Genomic DNA, 20313 nt, shown 5'->3' on the forward strand with positions numbered 1-20313 from the left:
ATTGCTTCTCATTGTGCAGCGGTGTTGCTCATCCAGTGGCTGAAGACTGCATTTGACAGCCATGCTATCATCATGGAACGCGTGGCATTTACTTGGCAAAGTCTTTTTTTTTTTTTCTTATTGTATGTAAATTTAGGGATGGAGGGGGGGGATCTAAAACATGAACCGTAACTTCAATCAAAGACATTTCTTCAACAGAATAGCATGCTGCATTTGACTGACCTGATTTTTAGGATTGTAAACAGCCAAAATTTGTGCAGCAAGTCTTTCAGCCATTGTTACAAGATGCATAAAATCTCCCTTCTCAAAGCACACAGAACTGCACAGATAATGCAGAATGACACTGGAGTTTCCTGCATTATACAGTGAGTGAAATTAATTAAAGGAATAGCAGATGATGCAAAGTGACAGCCTCAACACAATGTTGCCACGTAGCGGTGAACATGAAAAACGCAATCAAGTTTGTGCCACACTTGGTTCCTAGCCAGATTGTGTCATTGACACCTGTGTATTCTTTCACTGTGCTCACAGCACTGCAGACATTATCTGCCATAAACGCGGATCAGTTCTGCAGAAAACTTTGAGGCAGTGGCGCATTCAAAGAAGTCTAAATGCTCCATGCTTGCCTTTGAAGGCCTTTTCAACAAGGTTCATCATTTCAACCACATCATCAGACACTAGCTCCTAGCGCCTTCTGGTTATACAGTTAAACCTCGGCGTAACAAAGTAGGTAAAATAAGCAATTTGCTTGGTTATATTAAAATCTCATTGTATTGAAATTTGACCTTTTACGCAAATAAGTACAGTCAGTGATCGATTTTTCTTATGTGTACGGGGGCTGCAGAATTTCCTGAATCATCGGGAAATTGAAAAAAAAGCAAATTTGAATGAAAAAACAATTCGTTTTGATCAATTTGGGAGTCGGCGACAAATGATACAGTTTCGTTCCACGTTGATGATATCTTCACAATGGCGGTACGAATTATTAAGAAGCCGGCCACGCTTACAGCGATGCCCAGCCATGGCCGAGACGCGCAAGGAATCGCAACGCGCGCCAATTAACTCCACCCCTCGCACGACCTTGATCGCGTTACCATGAGCTCGCTCCCCTCCCCCTCTTTCCCTTTGCTCGTGAAGCCGCCATCTTTTGTCCCACTCTCACCTAAAGCACAAAGGTAGTGCGATCGAATCTTATTGCACTTGGACTCTATGCAGAACATGATGGGGCTCCATTTCGGCTTTCGCTCATGTCGGATGGCACGCGATTTGAGAGGTGCATATGCAAGCAGCCGCTTGTAATTCAGTCATGTAACCATCTGTGTCTGTGAAAGTTTCCATCTATTGCCTCGGCATTCCTTTGCCGGGGAAGCGAAATTTTGTTATGTTGAAATTGCATACAAACACACTTCGTTATATTGAAGTTCGTTATATTAAGATTTAACTGTATATCATGCCATTTTTTACCACAATCTCAAAGTTGGTCCGTCCTCTCGCAGAACAAAGATATTTCATGACTCCTTTATTCCGAGAACAAGTCTAGACTAGAATCGCCTTCTTACTTCTTTCGCTACCATTCCAAACAATGTGAACTTCAAGACAGCATTGCATAATTTAATTTTTGTAATCATGTCAACTTGTGTATATATTTTGTTAAAACCCGCTCCTTTCTGCAATGCCTTTGGGCCTTGAAAGTAATAAAATGAAATTAAATGAATCGACACCAACTTCCTCTTTCAGGACCTACTGGACGACCCCGACAGGGAGCGGGCACCAGGCGAGCTGCCGGATGTGATCGGCAAGCACACGGTCACAGAGATGGCCGAGTGCCTACGTGTTCTGCGCGGCATGACAGAGTCCATGCGCAAACGTCGCTTCAGTGGGGGAGCCCTGCGGCTAGACCAAGTCAAGGTGGTCTTCTCGCTTGGGGAAAACTTTCAGCCCTATGGCTTCTCCGTCTACGAACACACCGAGAGCCACCGGTGAGATGATGGGGGGGTCACAACCTCACCAGCTGTGGGCAGGAGTGCATTGAATTGTTTGCACCATGTAGTCGTTGCAGTTCAGAGTGAATGCAGAGCAGCTCGAATTATAATTTCTGTCCCTTGTTTTATGAGTTGTGACTGCTTTACAGTGCGTACCGTCTGTGGTGTATTTTGTGCGAGAAGTTTGGAGCACATGTGACCAGGTAACCTGCGGTTTCACTGCAAGGTGTTCACCACAGAAGCCTTGCACATGAGCAACCAGAATTGAACACCTGGCACACAAAGACGGCAGTGTCAGCAGTTTCTCAGCAGTGAAAAGAGAGTTTAAATTTAAGCAATCATTACAGATGGGACGCATAGAAAATTTGGTAGATGGCCTTGAATGTGTACACTGGGTTTTTAACCACGTGTTGTTTCGCCACAGTTAATATTAAAGATACACCAGCATTTGTGGAGGCACAGGCTCAGTCAAGGCATAGAGGAAGCAGTTTAAAGAGATTCCACAGGCATTGTAATTCTTCACGGGAAAATCGAAAAAATACAGCTAAATACTGGTGAACAAGGTGGTCAGACAAGAAGGGACAATCTATCCATGCAATAAAGAAATGAGGGGATCAGATCACAAAAACTGCAAAGATATGTTTTCTTTAAAACTACATGTTTCAGCATCTTTAATACCTAACCTACGCTGTACTAAAAACAATGTGGTTGAAAATGCACTCCAAGTACTCGAAAAAAAAGCCATTTTGTCAGTGTTGGCAGCGAGAGTGGAGCTCAAAATTGGGCAAAACACACCAAAGTTCACATTCCACGTGCGAGCACTGTATTGTCAGCTATCATCATTTCGGTGTGGCATGTTGCTTTTCTCAAGGCGTGGTTTTGATTGTTATAATGGGATTATGAATCAGCGACAATGATTCAAAAAAAAAAAGTACCATATTTACTTGAATCTAGCATGCACTTTTTTCCCGATAAAACGCATCCAAAAATTGCATGCACGTTAGAATCGAGTACGACCCTAAATCTGTGTTACCATATCGCTACTGGCATTTCAAAATGGCTGCCTCATAAGCGCTTCGAGCCTAGCTGCCGTAGCTTCCTCCATGTGCTGTAGTAGGTGTGCTTAGGTTTTTCCACCGTCCGTCTTCCCGTTTTCTGCGTCTGCTCTATCAGCATAGAAGTACCGACTGTGAATACACGCCGAGTGTTCATCACGATGCCACAATTAAAAGGAAAGTGATTACCTGTGTGGAGATGGGCAGAAATCATCATGAATGTTTGGAGTTCCTGAAACTTGCGTGCGGGACTGGCGCAAACAGGAGAGGCGTTCTCCTCCGGCAGCTGCTGCAAAGGCACGGCCGTGTGGCCCCTATCTTGAAAGCAATCTTCTGCGACGGAGACAGAGTCCATGCATCTAGGCGCACCGAGCTGCGTACTCATCACTTCGTTCACGTCGAAACGAGAGGCCACACAAAGGTCAATTCGCTCGCTCCTGCTACCGTACTTTCTCGCCCCAGCGTTCTGATAAAAAGTTTCCGTGGTCATTGAATGAGACGTGTTCATGTTTGCTTGTGTGCGCTTGACACCATGCTTATTAATTTAGTAAACGAATGTTTAAAGGTTTAAATGGCTGATAAAATATACTATCCTTACTTTTCGTATCTCTGTCTACTAATTTGTCATCACAATCAGTGCTTTGCCTTTTGGGTGAAACTGCGACATTTATTATTTATCTCAACTTTAGTGCAATGGGAGTAAACCTTCATTTTTCCAAATCATAAAAGGTCATTACAGTCGAACCCATTTGTAACAATATTCGAATGCCACGAAAATTCCATTGTTATGACCGATAATTGTTATAACCAGGTTGCATGAAAAAAAATCAAAACAGGGGGATGGCAGAGCTGATCTGAGAAAACTATAATGGCGGGGAGGCCAGTGCCTCTCCCCACCACCTTCCTCCGTCCGGCTGCCGATTGTGTTCACTTGTTTAACTGCTTCCTGGGCGCTTCAATCGCGTGTAACAAGCTGCGGCTGTCGGCGTTAAAGAATGACACTGATATAACAACTGCAAAGAGGTGTCACAAGTGGCAAGCAATACGCGAGTACCGCCAAGGCATCGCTTTGGTGGCCCCAAAAGGGGCCTTTTAAAAATTGCGAGAACACTGCCACGGCAGCCTGTCAGCTTGAGAAATCCGGAAGAAATGCTAAGGAGAGATCGCCACAAGCGTCTCGACATGTACGTTGCATTGCATTGCACGAGAAAACCCTACATCCGTCAGCCTTGCCGACATCCTTCTCCAAGGTATCCAGGTGCTCCATGTAGTGCAGCGGAAGGTTCCTTGCAAAAACGAAGCCCCGGAGGGACTGAGTCATCTGCCGGGCCTCCTGTGAGGAGAACGTTAAGGCAGCCTGCCCTACCGCATCATCGCTGCCGTCGTCACTGCCACTATCCAATGCAAGCACGCTTGCGACGATCGCCTCATCGGTTAGAAGCACTTAATTTGCGAATCTGTAACCGTACGCTTCTTTTTCACCGGCAACGTCATGCATTGCCGATTATCAGCGGGCGGGTTGGTCATCTTCCGTTTCGGCAGCGAGTCAAAAGAGGCTGAGAAACCAAGTGGCCAGGAACGATTTTGACGCAACCAACAAAGACGAACACAGGCGATTACGCTGTTTGCGGAACTGCACTGAGTGAGGAGCCAGCAAGCAAGATGCAAGCAGCGCAGTTGGTGCAGTCCATTCGTGTTTTGGAGGGTGGCGCGGTGTAGAGATATGGGTGCAGCTCATCCGTGTTCGGAGGGGTGGAAGGGCGACAGGAGGGAGGCGCGTGGCGCCCGTTCGAGCAGCGGGCCATTGTGCAGCGGCTCGAATTTCTCGTTTTCTTTTTTTCTTTTCAAGGATTTCGCATTTCACTACCTTTCGGCTCGGACACCGAGCAGCCAGACTTCATCGTTATAACCGATAATGCGTCATCGGGGCGTTGCAGTAAGCGGGTTATTTCACTATGCAAAACATACAAAAGTCGACAGTGCAGCACCTGCTCATTGTTATAACCGATATATAGTTAAAACCGGTGTCGTTATAAGTGGTTTCGACTGTATTTCTGTATGAAGAGTAGAGGTGTGCGGTACTGCAAAGGACTTTTCTTTTGGAAGGTCATGGCAAAGGGGTGCGTGCTACAATCCAATGCGTTCTTTTTCTTTTTTCTTTTTTTGTCGCAGAAAACGGGTGAGCGTTACAATCCAGGGTGCATTAGAATCGAGCAAATATGGTACACAACAATTTATTTCACCAGCTGAAAATGAAACTGTCCACACCCTTGAATATGTAAGAAAATGCTGTCTACAGCCACTTGTGACAGTGACTTTGTTGTGCGTGATCACCTCAAGATAGACAGTCCAAATCCTGTGCCCTGTGGCTTGCCCGGTGGAGCATGGGACGAAGTGCTACCTGTGAGAGCCGACGGTGTTTGCGACATGCCATCAAGTTCCGTTCTGCTGATGTCCCGCGTAGTGCCCCAGCAACACTGACTGTTCGAATGCCGTGCCCGGGGCTTTGCGTCACCGAACTCCAGGCAAAGCGCTGCCTGCAACTGCCGACCACTTTCGCCATGTTCAAAGTTCCATTTTTCCTAGGTCCCACCAGTGAAGTGCAAGGTGAAAATGCTGTTGGAGCTCAGTTCTCTACGTGTACTGTTGACAAAACACAGTGCACGGGTGCCAGTCAGGGCTACCAACGATCATTTGGGGCCCAATATTTTGTAGTGAAGAGGAATGCTCAGCACCACAGCCACATCTCTAATTCTCCCGGAGAGGCATGAGCTCGAGTTTGCCCGAGCCGAAACGCGTCCTGCTGCTCTCGTGTCTTGTCCCTTGCGCGCTTCAAATTTTGCTTCGTTGTTTGGCACACATATAAAGAAACGAAATGTTGGTTGAGCTTTTTCTACAAGAAAATTAGTGGAAAAGCGCCCTCTTGTCTTATGTAGCTGCAATCTATGGGAGCTAGACCATTGAAACTGGTGAATAGCCGGCGGCACAAGGATGCCCACTACGGTTGGCTGCATTGTGGTCGCCAGCGTGCACCTCGAGTGCCCAGCAAGTGGTGCACCCCTCGACACGGCGAGTCTGCGCTGTGCTGTTGCATTACAAAGGGCTGTTACATTACAAAGGACTGCATCTGTAACGGATACCTTGTGCCGCCTGAGGTCAGCAGTGGGAGGTATGGACTGGTGCACACAGGAGTAACTGGAGGAATTCGTCTTGCACCAGTGTTGGCATTTTGTTTTACAGTAGATATGGTCATGGTGATACGTGTGACTGTAGGTGATCAAATCAGTTTTCGCTGCCTTTATAAGGAGTGCACTGTGTATGTGAAGGTCATCAAGGTAACAAGTTGTCTTTCTCATATCTTTGCATCCCTAATGCACCTGCCTTCATTGGTGCAGTCTAATTGAGGAGCTGATGCTGTTGGCCAACATGGCCGTTGCCCACCGGCTGTACAAGGCGTTTCCCGAGGAGGCCTTTCTACGTTCGCACCCACCGCCCGACGATGCCCAGCTGGTAGAGGTCGAGGCACTGTGTTCGGCCCATGGTGTGAACCTTGACACCACCTCGGCAGGGACTCTACAGGTGGTTGGCTGTTTCAGATTCGTGTTACTCTTGTGTCCTCAGAGATGTGAGAAGTGTGTGCCCCAAAGCAAAATGCGGATGCTGCTTTGAAGGAAATTATCCCATCCATTGATACCGACAGCAGCAAACTAGTTTTTGCAAAATACGTTGGCAGTTGTAACAACCATGCAAAGCCTGCAGAAATAAAACAATATCGCCCCATATCATGTAGTTAGTGCATTGCAAATTATCAGTTTCAGAGAGGTTGTGCCTATAATATAGCAGCAACACGGATAACCCAGCGAGCCGAACCGAATGTCCAAATGCCAAGATGTCCTGCTCCCACATTACTGCCTTCTGTGTCTTGACATTGTGGACCTGCTAGGAAATCATATCAAACCTAGTCGTAGAAAAGCTGTTACAGTCGACTTCCATTAACTCGACCCTGAAGGGACCGACGAAATTGGTCTATTATCCAGCGGGCCGAATTAAACAATAGGCATAAAAAACACAAAAACACACTGCTTGTTCATTTGGAAGTTTGCTCTGTTGCTAACACTTGACTGAATCAAACGCACACCCACTTTTATGAGTTCAAAGTAGTCAATTAACTTAAAAATGACATTAGAGCTCCTACACAAAGTAGAAATTAGATGCACACTTGATTTCTTTGGAAGAAAAGTGTAGCATACCTCTGATTCTGGCAATACAAAAGATTAAACCAGCAACCTGCAAAGGATGAAAATTTAACTAAAGTACATTGTAACCACTCTGAGACAGCACTTTATCACTGTTTATGAAGAACCGCATGTCATGCTCTCTGTGGTTCATAGTGCATTTGATAATCTGCATTCAAATGGAATGGTGGCCCCTGCCTAGACTGACCACTTCGTTAGTTCGTCCTTCGGTACAGAATGCTGAGAGCACATGAAGCGACTCGTTTTGTTGCCATCCAGCTGGCCCTGCTGGTTCTGGCGGTAGGCTGTTGCAAATGCTGCAAATGCGTTTTAGCTTTTGTTTTAAATCGGATAACACTGCCCAAGCAGTCTAAAACAAATTTTCTTGGAAACAAAATGTGTGCGTTAGAATCGGGGAACTACTGTACTTACTCACGCAATGAACCCACCTCTTTTCCCAAAAAGTTGACATCAATTCGGGGGGACACTTCATTATGCAGAAAAAAAATGATTCATATATTTTCTTTGTAAATTTCATATCACTATCTAGATTCATATCACACAATTGCTTGCTATCATTTTTAGCAGTGCCACTTACTGCAACATACAAGCCAGCATGCAAACATACCGGTTAAAGAAAGAGGACAACACTTTGCTGGGCTCACAGCTAGGTTTAATTGGAAAAACCGAGGAATATATTCGTGAAAAATCACAAGATTCGTGCCAAGGTGTGCTCATGCGCCGTTTTTCACAACGCAATGAACTTGCGGTGCCACTCGCCGAGTCGCCCCTTCGGCAGCAGGGTCACGCTCGCCAACGGTGCTTGAAATGCAGCACCGCGATGTCGGCCGATTACGTGCCGGCGTGCAAAGGCAATCCAACGTATGCCAGTCGCTCTAGCCAACTGGTCGCCTGCCTTGCCTTGCATGCCGTTTACAGGCCTCCCTGAATGCTCTGGTGGGCGCAGACGACGAGCTGTCACGTGCCAAACTCAACGTGCTCACGCACCTGCTCTCCAAGCCCATGAAGGTGAGTCTCGCACGTGTTTATGAAAAAACAACACACTCCGGTTGTGTTTATCTGCATGGGGCACGTAAGTGGGAATCGCTGGTCAGGAGCTGGACTCTCGGAAATGAGTAGGAGACCTTTATGAAGCATGGCATGGCATTGGCCGCACCGCGAGGTGCGCAGTTTAGCTTTGTGCAACAAAAAGCAATTGTAGCACGCACTAATTGGTGGTCGTACCACAAGCAGTCAAGTGCATTTGGCTCGATGGAGACTGAGTCAGGGATTTAGGTGTTACTACATTTGAACCCTTTTGCTGTCACGGACGTACGGGTACGTCATCGCGCTTCCCCCCCACAGTGTCACTGATGTACCGGTACATTCTCTATCGTGCATTCAAAATTTCGCGCCTGAGCGCAAAGCTGGCGCTCCTGGATTGGCTACGCCATCTGTTGACTCTTTCTACAAGTTCGTATATTCGCCCCGACCTGTGTTAACCCATGTATTGAAGAGTACGGTGCGACTGCCACTCCCCACTTTCTCTTTGCTGAGTGGCGCGGTGGCTCCGCGTTCGCTGGATCATGCGTCGCACGTGTGTGGTTATGGGTTTAAGGGTTGTTCTGCCATCTCCGCTGGTTTGAAGGTTTTTTTTTCTTCTGTTGGTGTGTCTGCTACGGCGCGTCAAGTTCAGGCGCACATGCCGTTGCCTCTCCAAAAAGAGTGATTCGATTGCTGCTTTCACTCTCTCGTCGCACCCTCGCTTCCGACTTGCAGCAGTAAACGTAAAGCCCTTTGAACTTTGTTTAGCCTTTTTCCATCTCCCTCTGTCTTCTTGATCACGCATGTCCCATTTCTCTCCGTTGTGCGGGCGACTGAAAGCGCATCCTCCCTGCGCGCGGTTACTTTCGGATGGCTGAGCGCGCGGGACCTTCGTCTGCTTATTGGAGCAGTGGCTCAATTCCGATTCAGAATACGAGCCGAGCTCGGATTCGGACTCAGAGTCGCATTCGAGGAAGAGGGTTCCGCATCGTCAGATTCAGATGTTGAACAGATTTTATTGTCAGGCTGATGATGATGATGATGTTTACTAACAGCAGCTGCAGAACACTGAAATGTGCATATTGCATTGACAATGTTATTTGTATACCAATCATAATCAAAAATAAATTCCTATGTTCATTCCCCGTTATGCTCGTTCCCTGAGACCAAGCCGACACTGGGGGTGCGTCACGGCCAGAAAGGTCCGACAGCGAAAGGGTTAAACGGGTACATATTAACGAGGTTTTACTGTACATGCTGTGGTCCCGCGATGTGGCCCCTTCCGACTGCTTCACCGCTATACGTAGCGTATGCATCATTGCATAATATAACTGTGGTATGGCAAAGCGTGACTTTTGGTAATCGGGATTGTGCAATGCTGGGCCCTTGTCGCACTTTCTGCACTTAAATGTTGTTAACAAAGGTGACGGTGGTGAATTCTTTCAATGAAAAGCACAGCACTGAATGGCAGGAAGCTTGGTAGCCAACTTCGAAGTAGCTAAGCCTAGCGTTGACGTGCTAGTGACTATGACTGCCACTGGATTGGCATGCGAAAGTGCCGGTTTGGGACTGCGAGATAATCTAAATGGTGGTGGCGGTGGTGGCTTTAATTTGTTTTTGTTTCAAACCTGCAGTCCTGGCAAAAAGTCTTAAAGATCAGACGGCGAACGGTTTGAGCGCCCACAATTTGAGACATTCTTTTAACTTACTCTACGGGGCACGTGGTAGTGCTGCCAAATCATTAGAATGATTGGGCATGTCTTAAAAATCGGTCATTGACTGTATGTCAAGTGGTGGCAAGGGAGAAATCGCAGGCATTGAGCTTTGGGTAAATGTAACCATTTGCTTGCCTAACATGGGTCCTCCGTTTCACTTAAATGTTTTGAGCATTGCTACACACAACTAATTGGCCAAAGGCACTAGTACCATGTTTGGTAGGATGTTCAGTGTGCCGTGTTCCATGGGCAGGAGTGAATTTTTTATTTTTTTGCTGAGAATGCTTGCAGACATTAATTAATGTGTGCATACAATCCGAGTCGACGGTTTCATTCTTTTTAGAAAAGAAAAAACCGTGGCTGTGCATCAGTTGATATTTACAATAACACCTTGTTAACTTGGAAGTAGTAAAAACCAGAAAAAATTTCGAGATAAGCGGATTTCCGAGATAAGCAAAGTTGTGGAAATTGCACTGAAAAGTGAGCTCTTTGTAAAAAAATTCACTGAACACTGCACAGATTGTGCACACGCGTAATCTGGACAGGACAAACAAAAATGAAAAGGCCCACCTCATTCCAGAAGCCCATGACAGGTGTCACTCGCACTGCACAACGAGCAAAAATGTTTTTTAGAAGCATCTAATCATTCAAATTATCCTCGTGGGAAGCTTGCTAAGCGTTCTGGTAGCGCACTTTTTGTTCTGCTCTCAGACAAGATTTCAAGATGTCTGCAATTTGGCCTAAAAATACTTCGAAATAAAGGGCAATATATACATGGCACGTATAGGAAATTGTTCGGTGCCACTGAAAATTTCGACTTAGCTGAGTTTTCTAGATATGCGAGTTCGAGTTAACTGGGTATTACTGTAATTACTCCGCAGTTGTGAGGACTCACTAGAAGATGCACAAAGCATCATCCTACCACCTTGACTTTCTCTTGGTGGAGTTAGCAGCACTTTAGAGAGAGAGAGAGAAACGTTTATTGAACGAAACAGTGTCCCGAGCGAGGCCGGGTATCACCCTAAAGTGGGAAGGCTCCTTAGTCCAGGCAGCGGCACTTTATCCTTTTTTTAATGTATTTTAAAAGATTTAAAAGTTCCTCTTCTTTTTTAGGAATGATACTTTTTGAACATTTATCTACAGTTCACAATGTGTGACTGAATGGGATAGAACTGTACGCCCTTTAGAGTCTAGCTTTGGCACCCAATGACAATCATCCTTTTTGCAATGCTTGTCAACAAAATTATGTGCGCTGTACAATTTTCTCTCAGTAGGGCCGTCCCGTTTTGGGCATGCAGGGTTAAAGAAAGGCAACTAATGCACATTGACAGCTGAAGAGCTTTTTACTTGGCAGCATGTTGTTGATTGATCACCTTATGGGACAGTATTCGTTTAAATTGCTAGGAAAGAAGTGCAGTCGAGGTCAACATAGAAATAGGTGGCGCACTGAAATTGGGAAATTTGCAGGCATCAGGTGGAGTAAGCTGGAGAGGCCTTTGCTCTGCAGTTTATTTGTCAATACAGCATACAAATACATAAATTCTGACCTGCCTAAGCATGATGTGCTTGTTGGCTGGTCAGGCAGCAGGTGGAGAATCTTCTAAAAAAATAACTTCATATACATGCATTTCATGTTATACACGACATTGCCGATAAATCTGACAGTACAGGATAACATACAAAACAAGTAAAACTATACACAAGGCAATAAATTTATGCACCAATCTCTTAAACCAGTAATCATCTTTCTCTTGCTGCTTGCAAGACATAGATCATCAGGAATTTCATTAAACATAGCTGGTACATAGTAATTGCGCATCTTTTTACCATAATTACTATAGACCCGTGATTTAACAAAATGTTCTGTTTTCCTGAATGTAACATCTTTTTTTACAGGAGTTTTATATTCATTTGAATAATAATACCGCGTCAACACAACAAAATAAAACAGCTCACGAATCTGTAGGATGCCTAACTCAACGTATTTCTCTTTCATATCAAGCGAGTGTAATTTGGTACCGTAAGATATAATGTTCACGATTCGTTTTAGTATGACATTTAAAGCTTGCTTCTTATATTCCGAGCAGTTTCCATATAATGTAATACCATATTTTAAAACAGGTTCCACTAATGCTGTGTAGATTACTCGTCTAAGGTGAAGCGGAGATTTCCCCCGAAGGTGATACAACATGGCCGCAATGGCCCTAATCTTTTTAGAGAGGTAAACGATGTGCTCGTTCCAAGTGAGATGTTGGTCGAAAATGATACCCAGATATTGAACTGTTCGCTCTATTTGCATGGCTTCGCAATCACATGGGTAACAACGGGATGAGTGCAAGTACAGTGGTTGCATTAAGGCAACTGTTTTGTGGGGTTTTTTAAAACATGTCAGTTTTGTTTTGTGAAGGTTTAAGAAAATAAAATTTTGTGAGAACCAATCAATTACTTCAGTTATATCTGCCTGAAACGTTTTAACGTCAGTACAATAGTCAGTGACTTCAAATGCGAGCGCTGTATCGTCAGCGTATTGAAATATTTTTGACTTAGTCTGCAATAGACCCAAATCAGACACATAAACATTAAATAGCAGTGGGTCGAGTGTACTTCCTTGAGGTGGACATAAAAACAGGCCGACGATGATTTCGTTAAGTGCCAGATGATCGGCCAGACGGGCAGAAGCAGGTGTGACAATAGATGGGAGTCTTGCGCAGCATTGCTTTCACTTTGTGTTTTATTGCTTGCATGCCTATTTAGCATCGTTAATCACGTTGGCACGTGTGTTGTGGCCCAGATGGCAGTCTACTTCTGTGCGGGGCGCCGAGAGGATCCGTTCTCGTTTGCGCACTACGCTCTCAACGTGCCTCTCTACACCCACTTCACGTCGCCCATCCGCCGCTATGCCGACATCGTGGTCCATCGGCAGCTGGCAGCCGCCCTGGGTGAGTAGCCGCCACAACAGCTGCCCAACGTGCAGTTCCTTTTTCGCTCTCAACGGGGGTGTGCGAGTACCGCATAGTAGATTGCAAATCGCACCAAGAGATGAAAAGCAGGATATCAAATGTTGAACAATTTTTCACAAATTTTAATGCTTACAAATTTTTGGGGGAAAATATATGGTGTTGCACATGCTCCGGAGTCTCCTAACATTGCATAATGAGAATGTGTCAGCCTATCAATAAACATACGCACACATCAATCGAGACATACAGTAAGGCATACTCTTATTAAAGGGAACACCAAATTAGTGTGCCAGCATTGATTACAGCTCGCCTCATTTCTAGTGCTTATGTGAAAGTCTGGAAAATAATCGTTTTTATCGATATAATTTCTGTTGAATAGAATTGAGTGTTATTTTCTCTCCAAAACTAATGAATTAGTGACATTACGTTATGCTGAATATTAACAAGGTTCTCGGTCTAGTAGTGGACCCGTGTTAGGGTGGTTAGATAGGTAGGTGTGCTGACCGAGCGTAGTTCACCGCTTCTCCGCATCGTGGCGCAGAAGTGGCACTGCAGACAGGTTCAGCTGCGTGCAACATCAGCTGTGCCGTGTAGACTGTGGGGTCTTCGGGTCTCGTAGGAGTACTGACCGCCACGGGTTTGTGCTTAGCGAGCCACAGGGCCGCGTCATTCGTCGCCTCTAGCGCCACTGCGCGCGAGCTCGGGCCACAAGGGGCTACCAAACGATGCACGCAAGAACACCGTATTGCTCCCAGTTGACGGAAACCATTTATTGTATCCGGCGGCACCCGACACTGCACAAACGCCCGGTCCCGGCGCGGCGGGGAACCAAAGGAATCCCGCACTGAGGGCGGAAAATACGGTCGGGGGCACCCGCAGCACGTCGCTGCGAGAGCATGGGCTTGAGCTGGGACATGCCACTAGGAAAAGTCCCAGCGGCCACGCTGCTTGCTCTCGCGATAACCAATGGGCCAACTCGCGAGAGCTCGGGCAATCTCCTTCGGCTTGGACCTCCAATAAGTGTGGCTCGGTGTGGTACGACCTCGCGCGAGCACTAGCCACCTGCTTTTCAGCCTAACGTCCGGTCGGGATCACCACGAGGTACGCGCTCCCTGCATGGGCAAAAGCAATGTGCGCGAGCTCTAGTCACACAGGTGGACAAGAGGAAGCAGGTGCTTACCCGGCGCAGTCTCAAGGGAAAAGAGACACGCTACCACCACGCGAGTAGCTGCCAGGAGCCACCTCGTGATGTCGTAGCACCGCCCTCACCAGGAACCATCGCGAGTGGAGCACCACCGCTGACAACTGGTTCGGAGTGAAAGGCTTTGACATACACATTATAATGTCGTTCTGAGCAGTGTAGGCAAAGCCAGAATGGGGAATTTGTTATTGTCGTCTGGTCAGAAAGTACGAAATTCTCGAGTTTTCTTAAAACTCGATCGAAATTCTCAAGAATCTTTAAGCTTGGTATAAACACTGCGTTCCAGCCCAGGCTGCTTCTTCCGCCGTGTGTCTTAGCTCCGATTCCTTTATCACCCAGGCCCCCTCCCACGTTCCACGCTCAGGCCACGAGGCTCTCTGGAAGTTCTTTTTTTCTTTTTCACCTTTTTCTGGTGCCATTGCACGATCATGCTCGCGTCATTGTTGTCGTCTTTGCCTTTCCTTTTCCTTTTCAACACAGCATATGGACCTCATGACACAGACACACCAACATAAAGAGCCTAGCGCCAGCAAGGCCACGACGTTGGTCCACCACAGCACACACCTGTTTCAGGTGCTTTGTCTTCTCCTTGTTGCTTTCGCGTGTCATGTTCTTGCCCTTGACAAGAAAGTAAAGGCATGTAATTGAGCAGAATTTCATGACACTGTTTGTGAGCTCTTGTTTCACTTGCAGCCGATCAGATTCGAAAGATTCATCTGCACAACGGTTACAAAGCCAGCGATGCTGTTCTTTCCTAGCTCATTTAAACTGAAGCAGAGCGTGAAGGTGTCTTCTGGCGATGCTATCAGTTTGTTTAGTGTTTTCGGAAGGGAGTAACGGCCCTGACCTACGTTGTGTGCAGTGTAGGTGACCACTCGGGAGCCAATTCTGCTGAATTCAGAAATGTCCCCGAGCTGTCTGAGTGCTTGGTTCCATGCAGGCACCTCCTTGCTGCATGTATCCTGTTGTGCAGAGTACCGGCCTGGAGTCACTTTTCGCTGTAGCAGCGCAGCGGTGCTCGACATTGTGTGCAGTCAGCGAATTTCCGACGTCGAGGAGCTCATCGATGCACGCTTCTCGGCATACCACTTGGTCATTAACGTTGCCAATAGTGAGCAAGCTAAAGAGCAGCCAGGGGCGAACATTTCCGCTGTCAGGAGACCTTGCCACATTCGTAAATTTCAGTGTGTTGATAGATATTAGAAGCTGTACAGGTGTGGGATGGTCATTGCTGCCCGACATTTGCCTCGGAGCACCGAACAATTGTTCCAGAATGTCTGTACTCAATCTTGAACTCATCGGGTACCTGAAATCGAGTTTGGATGTCACATGCTCCAAGAGACCGAATGCGCTGGACAGAGTTACCCAAAGGCCTTCGGCCGTACTTGTGCTGATAGAGCCATTTTTCTCGGATATGCGCTCCCACTCGTCTAAGTAGTCGAGGAACTCTGCTGTGCATTCCTTTAGTTCGCATGTAGTAAAGCTGCTAGAAACCGTGACGTCATGATCGAAATTAGCTCCTAGAACCGTTTGATGAAAACATTTGTTGTGGTGACTGAGTCATGCCTTTGCTGAATTTCTTCATGATACACGAAGAGGCCGCGTTGAACCTCACCAGAAAAAAAATGAAATGCCTAGTGGACCCACATTTCTTTGAAGCCATCTAGCCTAACAATTGCCTTCTGCACTTTTTGTTGTAGCCAGGGAGGAAGAGCGAGACGGCCAGACGAGGAGTCACATATGCACATGTTTAATGGCCTCTCAGACATGTTCTATCTCAAGAAGAGGCACACGCGCTGCCAGATCACCGACCACGCGCAGTCACGGGGAACCGTCTCCCCACTTTCACTAGATGGCAGCATGTACAACACTTTTGGCATTGCTTTCAAAGTTACGTTGCTTTGCTGGTTCTGGGCCCATGCAGCATGAACGTGGTTAATTGACGCTGCTCCTTCTGGTGTTATGAATTGATGCTTCAGTGGGCTGTTTCTGACATTCTTGATCAAATTGTGGAAATTGGAAACGAAGTGAAGATGACATCGTGAGTCTCTGGGGTGAACAGTTTTTGAGACGACCCGATGCATTTTCACAGAAATTCCAAAACTGCGCCACATAGGTGCGCACATAGGTACCGGGTGGCGACGTCTGTCGTGACGAAGTCCACGCGAAAGGAATTTTCTGCCATTATCACAGCTTCAGCGGTAATTTTTGCAAAGACATCGGACTTAACGTTCCTTCTTGAAGCAAATGCACCAAGGTCTCGGTGCCACTTTCCCGTCCGTGGCTGGAGAAGGGCGACCAGGGCATGCTCTGCTGGAGAAGCACTGGAAGAAAGCCGACTCAAGTCTATTGGCCCATCTGTAGTGGTCCGGTGATAGGTTCTGCGACCACTTGATTTCATCAATAATTATGCTACCCTTGTTCTGGAATTTGGCAGCACTTTTCTCCTAGTGCTGCGTCGACCTTACGGCTGAAGGCATGTCGACTCTTATAAATGAACACAGACATGTGCGACCAGGGAGCAGCATGATTTTTCGTTTGCGCAGAGGCTCGGACAGGCACTTGCGCATAATCCTGCACTCGAGGATCCATTCTGCCTGGTATCTAAAACCTTTGGCACTCTTCCTCTTGGAGGTGTTAAAAGCGCACATGTCACGTGCGCTGCAGTGCACGTGACGCAAACACGACTCTGGGCAGTAAAATCACAGTTCGGATAAAACCAAATTAGCACATAATTAGAAGAACTAGAAAATTGAAGCACCTAGAATTCAGAGTACATCAAAGGCACTCAAAAGAGAATAATTGGAAACAGTAACAGACGGATAGCAGAGGTACCAGAGGAATACAATGTAGAAAACGACTAAAAAGAAAAAGTACATTTTCACATGGCACAGACTTCATGTTCTAATATACGTATGCAGCATTTGTTGAAATTTATTGGGGTGACCTTCAGTAGCAATGTTTGATGGTAGGTTATTCCAGTCGGGTATCGTTCTGGGTATAAATGATTGTGCTTAAAGAGCTGAGTGACACACCAGGCGTTTGACATTAAAAGGGTGATCTTGGCGAGGGAAAATCACAGAGGGTGACTGAAAAAAATCATCATGCAGAAGTTAGTGATCAAAGAATGATGGGCGCACATTTCCAATGTAATGACAGGCGATCCAATTCGGCATGTTTTCTTAAAGGTGTAACACTAGAGGACGGGGAATAATCTAAAAAAGATCAAACGAGGAGCACGGCTTTGCGAGGATTCAAGGTTACGTACGATGTATTCCTGTTTCGGATCCCAGATGGCACATGCATATTGAATTTCAGGTATTATGATTAGCGTAACATACGCGAGTTTTTTCAAGTGTGAACGTGCTTGCCTTAGTCCGTGTTTTATTCATCCAAACGTGTGGTTAGCTGATGCAAGAGTGACGTTGATGTGATGGTTCCATGTTAGATCAGATTGAAAATTTACTCCTAGGTATTTATACAGAGTCCATTATGAAAGTAATGTACATGATTTAATTATGATGCAACTATCCATTGCAGCGCAGTAAAACCGGTCGGGAAATGTAGCGAGGGTTCTGTCCTGCCAACACAGCCAGTCACCAGTTTACTCCGAGCAGTGTGAGCGGATAACACAGCGTGATGGAGCATTCGCTTGAACAGCACTACGCTATCAAGTTTTGCGTGAAACTTGGAAAGAATGCAACCGAAACATTCCAGATGCTTTAAGAGGCCTTCAAGGACAACTGCATTTCAGGGTCACAGTCCGGGAGGTGGCACAAGATGTTGAAGGAGGGCTGGGAGGAGGTCACCGATGAACCCCATTGTGGGCGCCCAGCAACGACCAGAACCGACAAAAACGTGGATAGTGTGTGCGAAGTTTTGAGTTCCGACCATCGATTGAGCATCCAGCAAATTGTTACCGCCCTACACATGTCCACATTTGCGGTATGTGGGATAGTGACCGAGGATCTGAAAATGCGCAAGGTCTGTACAAAGCTTGTGCAGAAAGTTTTGACGGAAGATCAGAAAGAACTTCAAGTTTTGCGTTGTCAAGAATTGCTGGATTTGATTCAAAATTCGCCAGACTTTTTTAACTCTGTCGTAACTGGAAACGAATCTTGGATGTTCGAGTACGACCCAGAATCGAAAAAGCAGAGCAGCAAGTGGCACGCAAGATCATCTCCCCACTCCCCCGAGAAAGCGCGTATGAGCAAGTCTCGCATCAAAACGATGCTCATTGTCTTCTCTGACACCCGAGGAATCGTCCATTTTGAGTTTGCACCGCAGGGAGAAACTGTCAACTCAGCCTTTTACGTGGAGGTGCTCAAGAGATTGAAATGCCGGGTCGTGCGCGTGAGAGCTGACATGAAAGACACGGTCAAGATCCATCATGGCAATGCCCTCAGCCACACGTCCTTCATGGTTACCAACTTCCTGGCCCGGAGCAACACCCTGGTGGTCCCCCTTCCCCCTTACATTTCCGACTTGACTCGGCTCGAATTTTTTTGTTTTGTTTCGCTGACTGAAGAGAGTGCTGAAAGGGAAGCATTGGGAGACCGTGGTAAACATGCAAAAGCATGTTACAGTGTTCCTGAGAGACATTCCCGTCGAGGACTTTTTCAGGGTTCCTTCCAGGCATGGCAGGCATGTCTCCGCAAGTGTATTGATGCAGGGGGAGAGTATTTTGAAGAATTTTAACCATTTGTGCAGGTCCGGTCAATAAATCTATTTTTCCCAGAAGATGCGTATTACTTAAGCAATGGACCCTGTACATGGTAGTAAGCTCAACAATATTATTATCAAGAGAGTGTGACATTGCAATGCAAGACGAGGAGCATGTAAATGACATGCATTTACTTTTTGTACAATTTAGGGTCATTTACCAGTGAGGGGAAAAGGCGGCGCACAACAAAGGTTGCCGCTACTTAAAAAAGCGGCGGTGGCGCTTGGATGGAGGGGCTTTAGTACAGTGGTGCCTGTGGGATCAGTCAGCATTACATCAGGATGATTGCTTGGGTTTATTACTTGCCAAATTTACGAGGGTTGTTAGCATGGATGATAGGTTGTGGTTGAAAAAATTACTTCGAATGGTTTTAAGCAGAGCCAGGTATTCTCTGTCGCACTGCTTGTATTTAAGCCGCGATGATGAACGATTGCAGTTGCCGGCTTCCCTGTACAAACGCTTTACCATTATTCTTTTTTAATGCTCCACAGTTTCTGGTTAAACCACGGTGTAGAACTGCTACTCCTACTTGTTATGATCGGCATATACAGTCGAACCCACTTATAACAATACCGGTTTTAACAATATAAGAAGCTGCTGCACCATCAACTTTTCTATGTTTTGCATGGTGAAATAACCTGCTTACTGCAATGCCCCGATGCCGCATTATCAGTTATAATGAAGTTTGGCTGCTGGGTGTCTGAGGTAGTGAAATACAAGATCCTTGAAAAAAAAAACGAAAAATTTTGAGCCGCTGCAAAATGGGCCACTGTTTCAACAGCCGCCGCGCAATCATTTTCTAGCCATCTCCGTGCGCCTCTCTCCCGTCGCAACCCCCCCCCCCCCCCCTTCGAACACGAATGGGCTGTGGGCACAGCTCGGCTGAGCCCACAGGTCTACGCTGCCCCACCCTCCGCAACTCGAATGGACCGCGCCAACCCGCCTCTTTCATGCTCCTGTGCTGCCCTCTGATGCACGCCGCTGGAAACATTTTGAAAGGGTGCAGGGGATTTCGCCAGTTGATTTGTGTACCTGCGCCCATGTTGAGTGTACGTCGGTTGTATGTTTCGTGGATTGCAATTGATTATTAATGGTTTCTCCGGGGCAGCATGTCGTTCACCCATTGACTATACTGTGTGAACAGGCCCGAGTGCGCTGTTGTGGTAACAGTGCGGCCGATAAAGGCACACCGAGTTCCATCTGCCGATGCAGCCGACTTAGCTGATGTCTGCGCTTGCACATCACTTTCTGTATTCGTTTTACACATTCATTAAACATTTCGCATATTCAAGAAGCCTTCGAGGGCAGTCTTCCACGTCGGATTTGCCAAAGTGGTACATTTGTTTACATCTACAGCTTCGGATATTGTAGGAACGGCGCATCGCTGATTCTCAAAAC

The 20313-nt window shown here is 46.5% G+C and overlaps 1 protein-coding gene across 3 annotated transcripts in view; it reads left to right on the plus strand.

Moving 5' to 3' along the window:
- The window catches only part of LOC142576651 (DIS3-like exonuclease 2), a 318054-nt gene that overhangs the window by 260854 nt on the left and 36887 nt on the right, over window positions 1-20313 (plus strand). For all 3 annotated transcript variants that reach the window (XM_075686870.1, XM_075686871.1, XM_075686872.1), the window contains 4 exons: window positions 1738-1979; window positions 6433-6616; window positions 8212-8301; window positions 12823-12970. In XM_075686870.1, coding sequence (XP_075542985.1) covers window positions 1738-1979; window positions 6433-6616; window positions 8212-8301; window positions 12823-12970 — 664 coding nt within the window. The remainder of the gene's footprint in view (window positions 1-1737; window positions 1980-6432; window positions 6617-8211; window positions 8302-12822; window positions 12971-20313) is intronic.

This window comes from Dermacentor variabilis, chromosome 3 (genome assembly GCF_050947875.1).
Source record: "Dermacentor variabilis isolate Ectoservices chromosome 3, ASM5094787v1, whole genome shotgun sequence".
Lineage (NCBI taxonomy): Eukaryota > Metazoa > Arthropoda > Arachnida > Ixodida > Ixodidae > Dermacentor > Dermacentor variabilis.